This window comes from Sparus aurata, chromosome 18 (assembly GCF_900880675.1).
Source record: "Sparus aurata chromosome 18, fSpaAur1.1, whole genome shotgun sequence".
Taxonomy (NCBI): Eukaryota; Metazoa; Chordata; class Actinopteri; order Spariformes; family Sparidae; genus Sparus; species Sparus aurata.
This window is the reverse complement of record NC_044204.1, coordinates 17,353,602-17,372,521: the sequence shown is the minus strand read 5'-3', so window position 1 is coordinate 17,372,521 and position 18,920 is coordinate 17,353,602. Positions and strand designations below refer to the sequence as shown.

General features: G+C 42.0%; 1 protein-coding gene across 1 annotated transcript; it reads right to left on the bottom strand.

Moving 5' to 3' along the window:
- Positions 1-10,542: 10,542 nt before the first annotated feature.
- tbx22 (T-box transcription factor 22) lies at positions 10,543-18,338 on the bottom strand. The gene is made up of 8 exons (XM_030395752.1): positions 17,935-18,338; positions 16,953-17,208; positions 15,664-15,765; positions 15,397-15,571; positions 12,949-13,113; positions 12,128-12,192; positions 11,846-11,931; positions 10,543-11,753 (listed from the first exon to the last, which is right to left on the bottom strand). The coding sequence occupies exons 1-8, from the start codon at positions 18,065-18,067 to the stop codon at positions 11,212-11,214; spliced, it is 1,524 nt and encodes a 507-aa protein (XP_030251612.1). The 5' UTR covers positions 18,068-18,338; the 3' UTR covers positions 10,543-11,211.
- Between the last annotated feature and the right edge of the window lie 582 nt (positions 18,339-18,920).

Below are 18,920 nucleotides of genomic sequence, written 5' to 3'. Positions count from 1 at the left end.
ATTAGATCAACGTTTTTACAGTGTATAGGTGTGAACTGATAGGTCTTCTAAAAGAGACGGAAGGTATTTATTAAGTAATTATTATACTTAGTAAGATCCACTTAAAAATAAGTTGAAAATATATATGTTTCTTGCTTGTAATAGGTTAAAAATAGGAAGAAGTGAAAACTTTATATCTGACTGAGTGGCTCTCTAATTGACTTATATTAAGTATTATGATCATTGACTTGAGAATTAATTTTGAGGTAATTATCATGGAAATTTGAGGGTAATTTGAAATAAATTATTATAGATATGTTGCCTGTAAATTACCACCAATTTACCATTGAAAAACCGAACCTGCTAAATGAAGTGTTACTGATATGCTCAAGAGTAATTAGACATACATTCACGGCTTTCAGTTCCAGTGATTTCTACATATCTCATTTCTCTGTGATGGAATGAGAGGAACACAAACTACTTCATCACAAAAAAAAATACAAAATCAAAATGTTATGTTCAGTAATGAATTTATCAAAGATCTTCTGAAATGTGACCAAATCTGCTGGCTCAAAAATATACATACAGTAATCCTAATATTTGGTTAAATGTCTCTTAGCCATTTTCAACTCAATTCAGTGCTTTTGATATCCGCCCACAAGCTTCTGGCAGGCCTCTGGCTGAATTTGGCATCCTGGCATGGACTGTGATCTTCATGGGGTTCAAGTCAGGACTTGGGAACACCATTCCAAAACCTCAATTTAGCCTGATTCAGCCGTTCCTTTACCACTTCTGATGTGTGTTTGGGATCACTGCCCTGTCGAAACACCCAACTGCACCCACGACCCAATCTTCTGGCTGATGATTTTCAGTTTTCCAGAAGAATTTGGAGGTAATCCTCCTTCATTATTCCATTTAGTTTCTTTCGAGCAGCAGATCCACTGACAGCAAAACAGGCCCACAGTTTTTTTTTCTTTGTCCGTATGATCAGCAGCAAACTGCAGTTGAGCTTTAAGGTGCCGTTTCTACACTGACACCTGTCTTCCAACAGCTTCTAATTCATTTGCAGACTTGCTTTTTGGTGGTTTTTGTTTGACTCTTGACCATCCTGACCAGGTTTTTCTCAGCAGCAGGTGATAGTTTGTGTTTCTTCTTGATCGTGGCAGTAACACAACTGTGCCATGAACCTTATACTTACAAACAAGTGTTTGTACAGCTGATCTTTGGACCTGCAACTGCTTTGAAATGGCTCCAAGTGACTATATTGACAGATCAATGCTGACTTTCCCATTGTAGTGCAATAAACCGAATTTGGAAATTTCACACAACTTTCTACAACCACCAAAATTGATTGTTAATGTTACTGTATGTTTATTTTTGAGGCAGCAGATTTGATCACATCACAATCAATAACTGAATCAAACCTCATGAATGTTTTCTGTGACAACGTAGTTTGTGTTCTTCTCATTCCATCACAGAAAAATGAGAGCTGTAGAAAATCACCAGAACTGAAGACTGCCATGATAAACATTTTCTTTACAAGTGAACGTAACCTTTTGACCACTACTGTGAAATTTTTACAGTTTGCTTTGTGGCTTACATTTACGGTTATACTATTGTCACAGTTCCACCACTTTCTGTTCCAGCATATTGTCAGTTGTGAGCGTAGACAGTCAAGAGACTCGTCGTCTCTTTGAGGTGGAGTTTGAAGAATTTCATTCAATAAAATAGCACAGGCCCTTTTTTTTCTCCCTCTTTTTCCTCTCCCTGTCTTCTTTTTCCTCCTCAGCCTCCCTCCTTGTATAATATTCTATTACTACGTGTGAAGGGTCAGGTCAAACACAGGAAGCCGAGCTGATTGGTTCTACTCGGATATCGACGGGCATGTGTGACCAATCGCTGCTGCCCAGGGCTCTCCTCAGCCTCCATCTGCTGCTGCTGCTGCTGCTGATAAGTGTGTGTCTAATCGTTCCAGCTCAAGGCTCTCCCCAGTTTCCACTCACCTCTTGACCATTGCTTCCTGTCAGATGTGTTAACGCTGCTTTTAATCAGTTTAACTGTCTCGTGCGCACACACACACACACACACACACACACACACACACACAAGCTTATACAGCTGGCCCTATCCATCCCTGCTCTGAGGAGCACGCTTCATTAAGATTTCACCTCGCCCCATCACCCACCCTGATATCTCTTACAGTCAAACAACCCGTGAACATGAACATGTAGCCCTGTCTTGTATTCTTTATTGAGGCTGTCGGCCAAGTCTTTGTGTCTACGCACATGAAAGCGGTGTGGAATCTTTGCCACGCTTCATTATAATGTTACAGTTAATCATCTCACATTGGCAACTGCTTCCTTAGACTAAATCAAACACAAAGGAGCTCTCATTTACTCCATGTGCTTCAGAAGTCTAAAACACTTAATATGACTCTCCTTCTCCTCCTGGTTTGACTCTCTGGAGGGCGCTGCTATCTCAGGTTGTCTCAATAAACATCAGGTGGATTTTCATAAGATTTATGTGAATCTTCATCTCCATGTTTTCTCACAATCAAGTTTTCAATTTGTCCAATACTTTAGTTTCTACACAGAATGCTTAATTTAACTTTATTATGTGTTTTGTCTCTTTATTGGCAAATTTGATTACACTGAAATACATGTGTGGGGAGAGAAAGTCTGTAACCATAACTGTACAGAAGCGTACAAAAAGAAGAATCACCCCTCATGAAGTTTTGCATTTTAAGGCAGGTGACAGTCTGAGTTAAGTTGCATTACCACCTCCTATTATGACAAAATTTGAAGGGAAAGAAACAAAAATGACTTCAGAGACAATGAATCAGTTACACATTATATTATCGAATGTGTGTTATTAATAAGATATCAGTATTTCCTTTTAAAGTTCTTGAAGTGCTTTGAGACTCCCAAATCCCAGCCCACAAAGCAGTGTGTGTTCTGTATGTAGGTTGTTTTCTTATGATCAAACTTGCTATCGCGAAAAAACAAAAGAAATAATATGCTTGTTTACTTCCCAACATTGCCTGTTAACATGTAGCACAACAACCATTGTGCTTCAGCAGGCTCTGGCACGGCAATAGATCCTTGTTCATGTCTTGCATAGTTCTGTGTTTTTGTTGTGAGTATTCAAAAAAAATAAGTCTTTATTCTTTTAGCATGTGATATCTGTTTTATTTGTCTTGAAAAGGAATCACTGGTTTAAGTGCAACGTTACTAGAAAAAATCTAAGTTAAATCACTTTTGGTTTTATTTTCCCACATGTAAGTTTCTATCATGAAAAGTAGCACATAAATGAAATCCATTTCCAAAATGTATTTTTTAGTTTAACGTACAACCTTTCAGCTATTATTTCAGATGTAACGTAACATATCTACAGTGTGTCTCACTATACTGGATGTGTAAATGGACTGTGGCTAAGTGAAGTTGAAGGGTTAATAAGGTGTCACTCAGTAGTTGTTGACAACATGACGGTCTCCTGATAATGAGAGAAACAGGAAGAGAGGAGCGCTATTAATAGGAATATACCTGTGGAATTACATTATTATTATACCAGTGGAAGTGACTGCTGGGAGTTTGTGTGCGTGTGTGTGTGTGAGTGTGTGGTGCATATGGTAAAACACTCTGCAGGTCTGCTGTTAGTCACACTCCCGCGTCTCAAATTGAATTAGCGTTGACAGCACACAGTGCTAGCCGCGTGTATGTGTGTGTGCACTGGGGGCACTAGCTGTTGGCAAGCTGTCCGTGTGTGTGTGTGTGTGTGTGTGTGTGTGTGTGTGTGTGTGTGTGTGTGCGTGTGTGTGTGTGTGTGTGTGTGCGTGTGTGTGTGTGGGTGTGTGAAACAGAAGAGAAAGAGGGCCTTCCCTCCCTGAAATCAATTAAGCGAGTATAGGTTTGTAGTCGTGGGGGTGAGGGGGGCACATCCTGTAGAGGGCAGCCCAGACAGACAGCACCATCTGGGGCAGCAGGCGGGTCGACCCTGGCTTGAAACATGAAAGAAGCGAGGCAGGGATAAGAGGAGAGGAGAGTACAGGCCAGCGTTAAATCACTCTTTTCTCTCCGCCCCGTACCGTCACCCAGCCCCCCCGTCTGCCATCCGATACATCAGCCACGGAGCATCATTCTCACTCAATCACTCTCCATCTCTTTCCTTGTTCTCCCACTCTGTGCTGTATCTGTCCCAGGAGTGATAACCTGTCATACACAGGAAGCAAAAAGAGGTAAGAACGATCTATCCCTCTGTCAGAGATCGGGGCAAAGAGGAAAAGAATATCTCACATCTCTTGTTCCATAAGGGTTGATTTATAGGTCCATATTAACTTAAACCAATGCCAGAGAGTGCCTCTCTCTCTCTCTCTCTCTCTCTCTCTCTCGCTCTCTCACTCTCTCTCTCTCTCTCTCTCTATCTCTCTCTTTCACACATACACACATACACACACACACATGCACCTGTAGAGTGGCCCTCAGGTCCATCAGACAGAGGAAGGAATTAGCACACACACCCTCTCTCTGGGAGTGGGGGCGTGATGGACAGCCCGGGTCAGAGTGTGTGTTGTGTTTGTTGGTTGTGAGCTGAGTGCTGACAGGCTTCTTCCAGCCACCCGGCACTCAAACACACAGCTCCATTGAAGAACAAACAACCCGCTGAACAAGAAAAGGGTGGAGAAAGTGGATTACATTAAGAGGCCTTGGTAAAGCACGATTGGTCACCTGACTTTTGAGTTAAACTCACGGTGGGTTTAGCACACACAGGAGCGGTGATGGAAGAAGTAATCAAGGATCACCACCATGTAGATTACACCAATCACTGTTAGATTAGTATACATTATATCATCAGCCTACAATCACAGATGTATTAACATATAAATAGTATTCTAATACTGCAACTCAAACAGTTGGAAAGGGGCGAGCCAACACTGTAGAGATATTCCACCACAAGTCCTGCACATATAGTCAGATTTAAGTACGTAATTTGTAAAATTACTGGGATATTCACAACAAAATGCACTTACATTAACAAAAAGTGGCAGCCTAAATTAATTTGGTGATGAGAATTTTTAAAGGAAACTGAATGATTATATGGACTGAGAGCATTCTCCTGCTTCTTAATGGAAAAAAACCTGGCAAAAACATACAGTTTAGTCATGTTTTACTCCCCCTCATGCTGATGCAAAGTGGTGTAATGTAGCTCACAATGTAATGTAGTGTAGCTGGAGGGTCACAGCAAAAAAAATGTTTCTTATGAATGAAATAGAAAGGTATATGAAATGTTGCTTTAAAAAAGGGTGTAAATAACATCTTCATATCAATTAGGGATCTGGAGACTTGGATTATGCTGGACGAGCTGTATGGAGCCATGTTAATGTCCCAGCCTGCTTCAGTTGATTTAGGAGAATGCTGCAAAACTGTTTTGCCGTGAAGCCACAGAACTTGACCTGACTTTCATCAGTATGAACGTGAAAGGATTTTGAGAGGCCAAAAAGAATTTTTTGGTCGAACTTTCACTTTAAATCAATCAAAATGTCACGCAGCTTGAAAACAAGGGTGTTTTTCTGTCAAGCATATACGACAAAAAGTATTCATAATGCAGTGCCCTCAATGTCAGTTTTATATAATTGGATTATTACTGATGCATTGACATGTGAGCAGTACTTTAATATTGTGTAACGGATTTATATCCTTTTGGTGGTTCAGCCTTCAACCAGTGCTTCATATTTTGTAAACCAACCATAAAAGTAGTGTACGTAGGAAGCGTAATATTTCTCTGAGAAATAAAGTAGAAGTATAAAGAGCACACCGCACATTAACCTATTAAAAGCACATTGCTGTAGAACAGCAGTGCTTTGTTTTGAATCTACACAGATCAGACCACGTGTCCACGAACACGCAGCTTCAGCGAGTGTTCACTTCCGAATGAGTGAGTGAAGGTGAAAACAGAGAGGTGAGGTGTGAGGCAGAGTGCAAGAGCTGTTTGAGTCATTAACACGTTCTCTGATAATGGCATGAGTGTGAGGCCCAGAGGAAACTTCAAAACACACACACACACACACTCACAAACATGCAGGCCAGGTGCCAGGCCACATGTTAAAGCAGTTTGTCCTCCACTCATCTAACCTCTGCTCCTGTAAGACAGAGGCCTGTCAGGGAGCACATGCCGATGCAATGCCCCTGTGACCCGTGTCTGCACTCACTTGTGGCCGAGCAGTATGCACACACACACACACACACACACACACACACACACAAACACACACAAACACACACAGAAATCAACATGCAAATCCACAGAGGCTCCTGGTTCTGTCATCACTCCTGTGATCTAATGCTTGGAGACCTCTGATCACAGCAGAAGAGGATCTCACAGTCTTGGCCCACGTTTAAAACAAACCTGTCGGAGTTTCCAGCAAAGAGGATGTCTTTGAGATTAAAAAAAAGAAAAGAAAAGGGAGACCTTGGTGGGCAGATGAGAGGAGAGGAATTTCACTATCCCTGAGGCAAGTAGTTTAAGCAGCGTATGCCTACTTGATGGGGCAGTAGAAGAGCGCTTAATAACTGTTAAACTGCCCTCGCTTTTCACATTACTCACTCAGTGTAATTCAATTTCAGCCACAGCTGGTTTCACTTTCAACTTTACAGCTGAGCTCAGTCACGTCCCATAATCTGACCTGATAAATAACCAGCTTTTATTGAGTTTGCAGAGAAAATAGCGTCCAGTATAAACCTTCACAGGAGACTCGGCGAGCCAAATCTGAGTGAAGGCTGGAGGGCACGAAGCTGACTGGGCATGAGGACCGTGTGTGTGTGTGTGTGTGTGTGTGCATCTGTGAGAGAGTGTATGGCAGCTATTAACAGGAGATAACTGATGCACGTGTGTTTGTCTGGTGTGTGTGTGTGTGCCGTGTATGTTAATCTAATGAAGGCAGCGTATATTTACACGTCCTGACTCTCTGCCGAGTCTCTCTCCTGTTTCAGGATGCCATTTCACATGATTGGAAACAAATGACTTCAGGCTCAGGTTTCTCTCCCTTTACGGCCTGTCAGTCACTCTGGAGCGGCCCAGAAACTTCCCTCGCCGTGTTATTACAAAGTCGAATCAGCACAGTTTCCATGTTGTTTCAGCCACCGCCTTCAAGAGGATTATGTTGACACATTATCAAGCAAATTAACAATGTGGGGGGGACGGACAGCGTGGTTAATCATCGACAGCCTGATAAAAGGTTAACTCAACAGTGGTTTTCAACCATATTTGGGATCTAACGACTTACTAAACAATCATGATGCTTCATGGGACAAGTAAGACCAGTATTAAAGGAGCAAATATACACTTCAAAGTGAAACTCTGGCCAAAATGATCTTAGGCTTTTCTTGTGAATGTATATGAGTCAAACCTTCGTATAAAAGCATAGATTTCGACAAAAGAGGCACTTTTAAGATTTACCATATTTTTGTTTTCGGGTCAAGCTAATTTTCAATGGGAGTGCTTGGGGCAAATTAGCAAAAGCATCAAAATCGCTATTTTCAAAACACTAAGAAGGCTTGACACAACATGAAACTTTGCTCGTAGTATCACCAGGATCTCTACACATGAACACGAGCATTGAGAACATTGTTTGTGTACACAGAGTTTACTAAAAAGAGAGTTTTTGGACAACTCACATTAGCATAACACTAACGTTAGCGTTAGTGTTTTGAAAATAGCGATTTTGATGCTATCGCTAATTTGCCCCAAGCACTCCCATTGAAAATGAGTTTGACACAAAAACGAAAATACGGTTAATCTTAAAAGTGCCTCTTTCTTCGTAACTATGCTTTTACACGAAGGTTTGACTCATACACATTCACAAAAAAAGCCTAGGTTGCATTTTGGCAAGATTTGCAGTGTTAAGAAACTGAAAGGCGTTTTTTTTTATAGGCTGCTCACTTTCTTTCCCAGAAGTTGTTCCTGACTTTTGAGGATGCAGCCAGCAGCTGGTTAGTTTAGCCTAGCCTTAAAATTGGAAAAGGGGAAACAGCTTGCTCCATCCAGCAAAATAAGGAACCGCCCGGCAGCACCTCTAAAGATCACAAATTAACATGATATATCTTGTTTGATTAATTTGTGCAAAAAAACGAAGCGTTAAAATGTAGAAGGTTACTGCAACTAGCAAAGAAATAGCCTGCCACGTAGCACATTTATGCTTCTTTTTTTTGTATGAATTAAACAAATGAGTGACATATCTCGTTTTTTATCCAATATCTTTGAAGAAAACAGGGAGGACTGTCATCAAGGTGCTGTGTTTTATAGCCACACGTGGGTAAGGTAAAGGTTCACCTGTCACAGTACGGAAACTGAGACGGAAATGACAAGCATTTAACACACACTTTGCAGTAAGCTAGCATCAGCCATTTTTCCACACCAAAAAATATCATGTAATCATACAAAAAAGGCCACTACAGAATTAACCATGTCAAAGCATAAGTTAAGGGGCAGAAAAGAAATGTATTTTATTAAGTAGACATTAGCTAGACTACGTGTCCAACATTGTTGCACACAAACACAGCCTTTGTCCCACATTTGGTTTGTTTGTAGTGTGTTATTTTGAGAACTTCTAAGTCCTGGGAGCTGGAGTTTTCTTTTACCGTAAGCGGGGCCATCTTAAGTTAAACTAGCCAGCAGCCAGCCACATGGGTGTGTTATCGAAATTCTCGTCTTCCACTCAACAAGAAAAGGAAAAGAAGGTATTCCCCTGATTGGAGAAAACGATCAGAGTCCTTCACAAAGAAATCCACAGTCAAGCAGCATTAAATAACTTCAAACAATCGTCCACAGTCTTGTGTAGGCAACTGTGGGAGATGGGGAAGTTCTAATATCTTATATTACACACTTACATTACAATCCGCTCACATATGGTCAATAAAAAAGTGATTAATACATGTAAATTGCTATAAATTGTCACATAGAGCCACTACAATTTGAGTAGCTATGTATATATATATATATATATATATATATATATATATATATATATATATATATATATATATATATATATATATATATATATATATATATATACATATATACATATATATAGTTATTTACAGCAATAAGGAATTATTTGCAATAAGGAATAGCAGTATTAGGACACTTATAATAAGAGGTGCTCCTGTGGTCTTTTATGTAAAGTGTGTTGCTCTGTTGAAGAGCAGCAGGTGCAGAGTTCAGCTCTCCTGGTATGAAAGCAATTTGTCTAATTGAAAGATCAGGAATTAGTCTGGAGTTTAAAATGATTGTCCCACACTGTCAAACATGGAAATGACAGACAGTATCAAATAACCAGCACAGATTAGGCCCGTCTGCAAACAAAGGGCAGGCTGTCTGATAGCAGCGCACCTGACCACGCTCTCAAACACGGGGCATCCCCTTCCCCGAGTCTCTCAATTAACTCCTTCCTGCTATTTCCACGTCCAGCGTGCATTAGCTCACTGCCATGCTCGGCCATGACAAGTAAATTGCTGTTTGGTTATGACCGTTTGTCGGGAAACGGGCCATTTCCCCCCGCTTTGCCTAAACCGCTGTTTTCTGCTGAGAGGGAGATGAAGGAGGGAGGGATGGTGCAGGGTTTTGAGTCTGAACTGAAGGCAGGAATTATCACATCAGCGGCTGAACGGGCGTGCCCCCGTTGGTAAGGACAAAAAAACACAGCATTATGTCGGCCCACAGGAGTGTGAGGGTTTTCATTCGGCCACACTAGAATTTAGTTCTCTGAAAACCTTCCACATGTCTTCACAGAGCAGTATTGGTTTACTGTTGATCCTGGAACAATGTTGCAACAATGACTACAGTAATGATGGCGCGGCTGCTTGAAGCATACTTTGGAGGGAGCCCTATTCCGGTCTCGCTATAAACTGTAAAAGCCTGTTTAGAGTAACTCTTTCACCCCCATGCGTCTCTGATTAGTCCTGTTATTGGTAATAAAGCACAGGAATGGAAACTCAGCTGTTGTTCTTCCTCTAAAAATCACAGAGACCTGATGAGCTCATGTTATTAGTCAGGGGTGGCCGAGCCTGAGTTTAGAGCTCGAAAAACACAAAACACACTTTTTGTTCAGCGTTCTATAGTAACAACATAAAGTCCGTCCCATCGCAAGAAACACCGAAGTGCTTCAAAGCAGAATGTCTTATTTTAAAATCACTTCCTGTGGCACGTTAGCATGTATGTGTTTCTGTTTAACATTGAGATATACTTCCTATTTACGTGAACACAGCTGGAAAATGTGGACATGGTTTCCTTTTGCACTTGGTTTAAACCAGAGATGCCCAAACTTAATGGAAATTTAAAACACCTATTATATATATTGTATAACTGAAGTAAGACACAATGGAACTAGAATCCTAATTTCTCCTAATTGACTGAGATAATGACAAATAATCTCAGTATATATATGTATATATATATATATATATATATATATATATATATATATATATATATATATATATATATATATATATATATATATATGTATATATATATATACACACACACACACACACACACACAAACACATTTATATATAGGGATATATATTAAATATGTATGACATTTTACTTCATAAAAAATTAAGTGGCATAAACATTAACATATCCTCTAGTGAGCTTTAATTTTTTTTTACTAGAAAACATCTGGCAGGCCAAATTGAGCCACACGGGGGGCCAAAAATTTAACGGCGGGCCCCGCTTTTGGCTGCCCTGGTTTATACACAGTGTCCGCACTGGAAAAAAACATTTGAACGCTGGTGTATGATCTGAACAAAAAACATGAAAAATACTTTAATGGTCAGTTTGAAAGTCACTCTCATGTTATATTACATACCTCAGGTCCTATTGCTGCTGCTCTTTGGTAGTAAGTAGTTAAGGCAGAAACATGTTCCTGCTGTACACAAACTGTGCTTTTCTGTCCCGAATAAAAAATCTGCATCCTGTAATCTACATTTTCTCTTCACTGCAACATCAGGCTTTCCCTAGCAGCTCGTGATCTGCTTCAGGTTGAGCTTTAAGTGCTGGTAAATCCAACACAACCGTATAAAACAGTTTTTAAATACAAAGAAAAGTCCCCACAGACTTCTGAGTTCTGTTTTTATTGCTTCTTTGAAAGAGGCAGCCCTCTCTGTTTTGTTGCAATAAGCTTTGGCTTGTTACACTCAATGGGCCGGAGCCTAAACGTGCGGTCCAGCTGTCAGAGGCAGTGGTTGGTGGTCGGGTGCCACGGAGACTGGCGCAGCAGACAGTTTGTGGTGTCTTCGGCTAGTTTGGCGTGCCGGGAAATAGCTGCGAGTTGGGGGCTCAGGGGGAAGCTGTAGTGGTAGAGACAGTAGGGGCCCGTAGTGTCGGAGAGATGAGGGAAGAGAGACGGCCCCTGAGGGCTGAGGGGGCCATGGAGGGGGAGGAGGCAGGATGAGCTCCCCGGAGACCCGTGTAAACATGGGTCCCTGCAGTGAGGAGGCTTCTTCGCGTGCAGCGCCGAGAGGAGTGGGAAGTCTGCCAGCGGGGACAGCGGGGGAAGGCCTCTCAGACGGTCTGCTCCCAGCGAGGAGAAGGCTCTGCTGGGCAGTGGGGAGCTGGGCGAGGCGGCGGAGGCCTTGCCGTAGAGAGGGAGAGCGAGGGTGTGCAGGGCGGCATCCTGGCAGGAGAGCGGCGAGAAGGAGAACGGCGGGAGGGATGAAGAAGAGGAGAGAGGGAGGAGAGTCTTGGCGCTGCTGGCCGGCGACCCTGAGCCTCCTGTTGAAATGGACATCAGACTTGAGTGACAAAGATAAGAAAAAAAAAAAAAAAAACTGGCTGGAAATGAGAGGTAATAGGAGCTGAGGTACCTTGGAGCTGTATGGTGAAAGGCTTGAAGTCTAAACTGAGAGGGCCTCTCCAGGGATACGACTCCAACAAGCCGTCCAACACTCCCCTACACACACAAACACACACAAATATACTGTAAAATGTAATTCCAGGTATTTAAATATTAGTCCTGAGAGGTGTGAAATTCTGCACTCGACAGTTCCACTTCATATGAAGGTTTTATGTGGTGTCACATGTCAGTGGTTGAACCTTAAATCCCTCTTGGGTCCTCTAGTGTGGATGTTTGGTGAGGTTTTCCGTACCTATTCCTTCCTGGATCTCTGAAGCCCTTGGCGAACGGGTTCCTGTCGATCTTCAGTTTTGTGATCTAGCCCGAGAGAGAGAGAGAGAGAGAGAGAGAGAGACATAGGTTAGAATTAGAGTGGACGTGTCAACATGCGATGTGTTAAGCTAACAATGAGCTCAGCTTTACGACAGCACGGAGAGCAGGCAGAGCTCTCCCACTGGGACCGCATCTCCCAGCAGCACCCAGGGCGATGGGCCATGTCAAACAGGGCTCCTGGAGGTCGTGCAGTTTTATTTGGTGCTTTAACGGGCTGTGGACTCCAGCAGTGGGCCCAGTCACAGCTCGTTATTGAGTTTCTGTAATAATACGTTCGCTGATCGTAAAACGAGCCCTGATGAAAAGAGCTGGCAGTCCCCACGGACGGCTCCGTTACTGGAGGAATGGTAGCCAACAGCGGGGTCAGCTCCCCCCTGCACGGGAACACACACACCAGCTCAGAGAAACCGGCCCGGCAGAGAATCAGGACACTGAAACGTGTGATCTTGCTGAGCCTGCACCATCATGATGTTCACACTCAAACATTTTCATGTGACAGAGAGCAGGCCTGAGCTGTTAATCTGGGATTCTTACGGTCACTGCGTGCACAACCCTGAGAAGCCTTGAAATTTGCTCTCTTAATATTTCTTTGAAACATTAAATAACCAAAGATTTGACAGTATATATAATGTTTTAGTCTGTGTTTCATAAGATTCAACCGTTTTCTAAACCCTCTCGGTCAAATCCGGCGTTTATGATCAAGTGTTTTCCTGTTCCCCAGGAAGAGGTAAAGGTTTGTACCTGTTGATTCTGATAGGCTGTGACTGTGGTGAACTCCGTTTCTGGGAAGGAGAAGCTGTGTACTCCTTCAGCAGGCAGCGACTGGATCTGGGACAAGTCCATCCGAGGGTCGTACCGGATGATGTGCACACGTGGCTTGTATTTGTGCATCGACTGGAGGATAATCTGGATGAAGAGAAGTTTTTGCATTTCATAAACTGAACGACAATTTCATCATCATCTTTAAGTTGAACTGCAGAGTAACGTTCAGGGCTGCAACTAATGTTAAGTGTAAATATATATGAGTCTGAAGATTAGCATTTTTACTTAACTGATTCATCTTTTTGTTTGTGACATGTCAGACAATAGTGAAACATATTTATTACAATATCCTAAACCCCAAAGGGATATCATCAAACTACTTCTTTGATCCAAAACCTAAAGATATCCGGTTTACTGTAACACGAGACAGAGAAACAGAAAATCTTCATCGTTGAGAAGCTGGAATCATGAACATTTGAATGATATTTAACAATAAACCAAAAACGAACTAAACACAATTAATAAAAACTGAAACAGCTCCCTTCAATTCAAACAAACCTAATCCAATATCAGACTTGGCTGAGCCACCCATAACTGCTCAACTACAATTTAAGATCACCAGATCTAGGATCCACATCAAATTGCACTCACTTATAGATACCAGTGACATACACATGCTTGATTTTTTTAGGGATCCATGCATTATTCCCTGTGAAATAATGAAAGTGTCGAAAAATATCCTAATCTCACAATATAAAGGAAGGAAGAAAAAAGTTCCTGGGTCCGTCTATTTTGCCGGATCCTGACCAAAAGTTATTGGGGTCTGTTCTGGGCTGAGACTCATCCGTCATCCAGACCTGGTAGAAATACGCTCTGTACTGTTCTGTGTAATCCTGCTCACAAACCAATTAATAAACAAACGAACAGATACAGAAGCGAACATTTGAGGAAATAGAATCATCCAAACAGCTGCCAGTCGTTTTTTCATCACTTTGTAACTAATTATTTTAACTGCCATTTTTTTTTCAAGCTCTGTAGTGAACAGCTAGTTGCCCATTAGCTCGTGGATATTGATAAAATGTAAATTTCCAAAACATTAAAATTATAAACATGATTCAGTTACATAAATAACTACAATATGTGAAATTTTTTAAATATAAATAATTAAATTAAGGTAATAATATGAAGTCATATGATAGCAGAACAAAGTATTTCAAACAGCAATGTCACATCAGGCTGCATAATCTATGAAAACACAATATTACAGTGAAAAACTGTTTTATAAACATGACATGCAAGAAAACTAAAAGATTTGCCTCAACTGTGCCATTTAACAATTAAAGCTAACAAAACCTCAAATTAAATTAGTGTGTTGTACAGTATTTATTAACTGACCAATTGTTGAAAAATGACATAATTTTTATTTGAGATCTAAAGAAAATAAAGATCTAAAGAAAATAAAGTAAAATTAAAAAAAGTAAAATAAAAAATAAATGATCAACCCCAACCCTGTTTGCTTGAAGGGGCTCGACTCTGCTAAAAGAAGTTCATCTTCTTCTTCTTCTTCTTATAATTATTATTATTATTATTATTATTATTATTATTATTATTATCTGTATAATAATTATTATTATTATCATTATCATTTTGCATATATTCCCTGAAATAAAGAGCTAAAGTAGAATGAACAGTGTGACTGCTGTTGAGCTGTGGTTTTGTTTTTGTCAGTTTATTTATTAATGTTTTGTTGTTACTGGTTCAGGCAGAAGCCAATGAGAAATATACATGTTGTCGGAAAGGTTTCACAAAAGAATGCAGATTTTTTCTCCAAACCAAACACAACAGCTCGACCGACAAATTGAATGCCAAACAACAGAATCCACCAGCTTCGAAAAAAGGTAACAATCATCACCTTTCCACTCTTGTTTAAAAACTCAAATCAGTGCTACAGCAAAGCCCCGAGGAGGCAACCTTAGGGTGATGAGCTGACCACAACAACAGGAGAGACTCTGAGGCCGTGTGACTGAACACTGAAGGTTCGGCTGTGGTGCAAAAGCAATTTCTCCATTCCCTCATCGTCCGCCAGAATAATGAATCGTCCAAACACACACTGTGGTTTTTCTAAACACGGGGATCAAGTGAAAATCCTGTAGATCCTGTAGCCTCACCAGTCACCACATCTGTCACATCTGCACATCACTGAACCTTTGCAGGAAGTTCTGGGGCTGAGAGGGATTTCCACTTCCTCCATCCCCTCAAAGACGCGCACGGTTCCTAAATATTGTGTATGGTTTAACATGTGTGGGGCAGAAATCAGAGCAGGGCCGAAGCTGCCAGTTAGACACTTACAGTCGCACTTAGAGAAATATAGAAACATATCCGGCTTTGACTGGAGGAAGCTGCGCATGCTCAGATGGGTTTACCTACATGTCCCTTATCGTCCATCTCGTTGTTGGTGAGCTTGACCCGGTCAAAGCTGATGACCTGACGCATCCACGTCTCCCCCGCGCACGGAGAGTCCGGGTGCACGTAGAGGCGCGGGGAGATGCACGAGTGGTCCGTGTTCCCCGCCACCATCCACTGCGAGCTGTGGTACACATACCTGCAGGGAGCGTGCACGCAGACGTAAATAAACCAATAAGTGAATAATGACGTTGATCCATGTATTACACACACACACACACACACACACACCTGTAGCGTTTGGAGTCCACCGGCATGACGTCCATGGCAACGTAATACTGCTGGCACGGGTCCAGATTGCGCACTTTGACGCGCACGGATGGAAACATCCTCCTGAAGGGACGAGAGAAGTGTCATTTCTGAAATTAAATAATTAAATCTTCAGTCTTTTCCTGGAGCAGGCAAGACTGTGTTCAGCCGAGATGGATTTCCCAGCACCGCGCAGACAGAGACCCGCAGCAACAACACGAGGCGGAAACTTTTCTTCCTGCGGCGGCCAAGTTCAGAGGAAAGTTCAGGGACCCCGAGGGGCCACGAGGGCATCTTCACAGCCGAGATTTATAGCGTGTGTTCCCCGTAATTGAATAAACGGAACTTAGATTTCAGCAAGTGGTTATGTCCCAATAACTCATTTCTGGGGAAGAAGAGGGGAAGAGAAGAAGACGCGCACGGCTACCTGCGAAAACTCCTCTGAAGCAAATGCAAAGCTCATTTGATGGACCGTGACCGTCTCTGCGTCGCAACGTTTAGTTCTGTAAGCGATCGTCCTGGATCATATAAAATAATGTGATTCACTCATAACTTCCTAAATGTGACTAAAATCCATGAATCGGCGCATTATTTATCATTATTATTTATTATATTAACAAAAACGCGCAGACCGTGAAATCGGGAATGACATTCCTACGCATTAAACAAATATAATACGCAAGCAACACAGTTTCTAGTAGTCTATCATCATAATAACGTTCGCCTCATTTGTTTATCGCGTGTAAAAGTGACCGTTTTACACCTGATAACGCGCACCTGTGACCGCACAACGGTTCATGTAAATGTCACGTCCCTGATAGTGACCACTCCGGCTCATTTTACATTCATATCAGACACTTCAACGCGGAAACGAGCGTGTAATTGTTGTTGGTCAGAAACGAAAGACACTCTGCTCGGACGATTTATTTTGAAAGTCTTCCTCGTTTGGTTTCCACGGTGAGGCCCGGGCTGCAGGGTTCAGTGTTTACTGCGTTTATTTCTGTGATTAAAGTAACCCATATTATTAACATTTATGTTCATCGTATCAAGAGAAATGATCGAGATTTTTCTTTTTAAACAGCAGCCGAGAGGATCTCATCTTAAATCTGCACAGGACTTTTATTTTCTTTGGGTTTTTAAACTTGACTTCAGAGCATACAGACGGTTAATATGATCATGGACAGACGCAGTAATTTGACAACAAGCTTCTGATATGTTTTTCTTTTTTTTTTCCTTTTTTTTTTGCACACCTGTCTGAACTCTTCTCATACCTGCCAGCTTTAGTGATGATCATCTCGGTGCCGATCTCGTAGAACCTCTTCCACAGCTCGGAGCCCTGCAGCTCGACACGGACCTCTCTGTCCGGCCGGCAGTCCCTCTCCTTCGGCTTGTCCTCCTCCCCGCTGGGCTTCGCCTCTTCTCCCCCGGATCCGACCGTCTGTCTGTCCGGCTCACAGGAAGTGTCCTCCGTCCTCCTCCGCGTTGGACCTGCTTTCTTCATCTGGCTGACTGGATGTTCGTTCAGGCCTATGAAGGGAGCAAAGACAGGGAGAGAAGAAGCATGTAGTATTTGCAACAATATTTTGTTAGCTGCAACTTTAACTTGTTTTGAAGAAGCTGTACTGTAGATCAGGGCTGCCCAGCGTGGGGCCTGCGAGCTGAAGTTGGCCTCTCAAGGTTCGATTTGGCCCGCCAGACGTTTCTTTAAAAAAAATAATACTAATCATTTAAATGTTAATCTTTTATTTTTGTGATGGTCTTTAAATATAAAGGGTTTCTCATGAATAATTTCTGGTTATAATCTGAGCACAATGGATAGAGAGACACTTTACGCAGGAAGTCACTCGTCTAAGGGCCCTTGGGATCCTGGTACTATGTTGCATCTTAACAATTCAATTTAATAGGCGTTTGATTTTTTTCCACCATGAAGTTTTAGTTTTGTTCCTCCCAAGGGAAAAAAATGGGCACCCCAGCCTAAGAAAGAGAAAGACGCAGAAAGTTGCTCCAGTTTTCTATTAACGTAAAGAAACTGCAAAACGTTTCCCCTCGAAAATCCTTTTATTTTTAAACTAATGGAAAATGAAAAAAAAAGTAAATATAAAACTGTAATAAATGAATGAAACATGGGTCTAATGAAGCAAAATATCTCGCAAACTACGGATTGCGTGATGGGTTACTTTGTGCCATTCGTGCGTAAAAGGCGCGTATAATCAATAAGATGTTCTCCAAAATCCATCCATCCATTTGCCTCACCGGTGAAGATGCTCGTGTCGCTGTCGGTGTCCGCAGCTGAACTTGACTCCTCAGACGCCTTCATCCTCTTACAGGGTTTCCCGACCAGCGCCTCCACCGAAAACGCGTGAGCCCGAGAACTCAGACCCTGCATCGTTGCTAAAGATCCCGTCTCCCTGCGCTCCGACTGAACTTTGACTTTGTCCCGCTCAAGAGTCAGTGTCCGAGCTCATTCAGCGCAGAAGCAGCAGCAGCAACAGCGGCAGCGGCAGTGGCAGCACCTCAGGGAGCCCCTCTTCTCTCACGGCGGCTCCTTGACGCTGCGTAATTGATCCAGTGCGTTCCCATGTGTTCTCCGAGATGCGCGTCCTCATCCAAAATCCTTGATTATTGGCACGCCTCTCCTCCTCACTACAATATCTCCCCCTCTCTCCCACCTTTTTTTTCTGTGTCTCCCCTTTTGCTTTCGGTCCCACAGTGGGCTTGCGCTTTTGGTTCCACTCTGCGCGTCACAGGGAGAGAGGGAGGGAAGAACGCGGCGTGTATTCCTCCACATGGGCCTGCGCTGCAAGAAATGTCCATACTCATATTCACGCCATATTAACTTCCTGAGACAGATGAGAAATAAATGCTGCTGCAAAAGTTAAATTAAAATTTATTTTTATTTTTTATTTATTATCTAAACCAACCTTTTTTTTTTTTTTTTTTTTTTTTAATCTTTCATTTAGGAACCACTTTGAAACAAAATGAGGCAGACTGCATTATCGGTTGAAACAGGTGTAGCCAGACTAAAGAGAGTGCCTAAATTAAATTAAATTTAAATGCAAGGAAAAAGATGGATTATTCGTTTAATTGCCATTTTCCTATACATTGTAGAAAGCTAATGACACAAAGTGAGTAGCAGAAATTTTTTGCAGTGTTCACTGAGGCTTTAGAGCATCCAGGACAGCCGGCAGCAGCATCTTTACGCGCGGTGACGCTGTAAAACGATGATGCAGAATTGTCAA

What these genes read in the sequence shown, in the direction of transcription:
- tbx22 (XM_030395752.1), bottom strand. Translation starts at nt 18,067, where the DNA reads ATGCAGGGTCTGAGTTCTCGGGCTCACGCGTTTTCGGTGGAGGCGCTG. An exon ending in ATCATCACTAAAGCTGGCAG is followed by an intron (nt 15,766 to 16,952) that starts GTATGAGAAGAG and finishes TCGTCCCTTCAG; the next exon opens with GAGGATGTTTCCATCCGTGC. An exon ending in AGATGGACGATAAGGGACAT is followed by an intron (nt 13,114 to 15,396) that starts GTAGGTAAACCC and finishes CTCTTCATCCAG; the next exon opens with ATTATCCTCCAGTCGATGCA.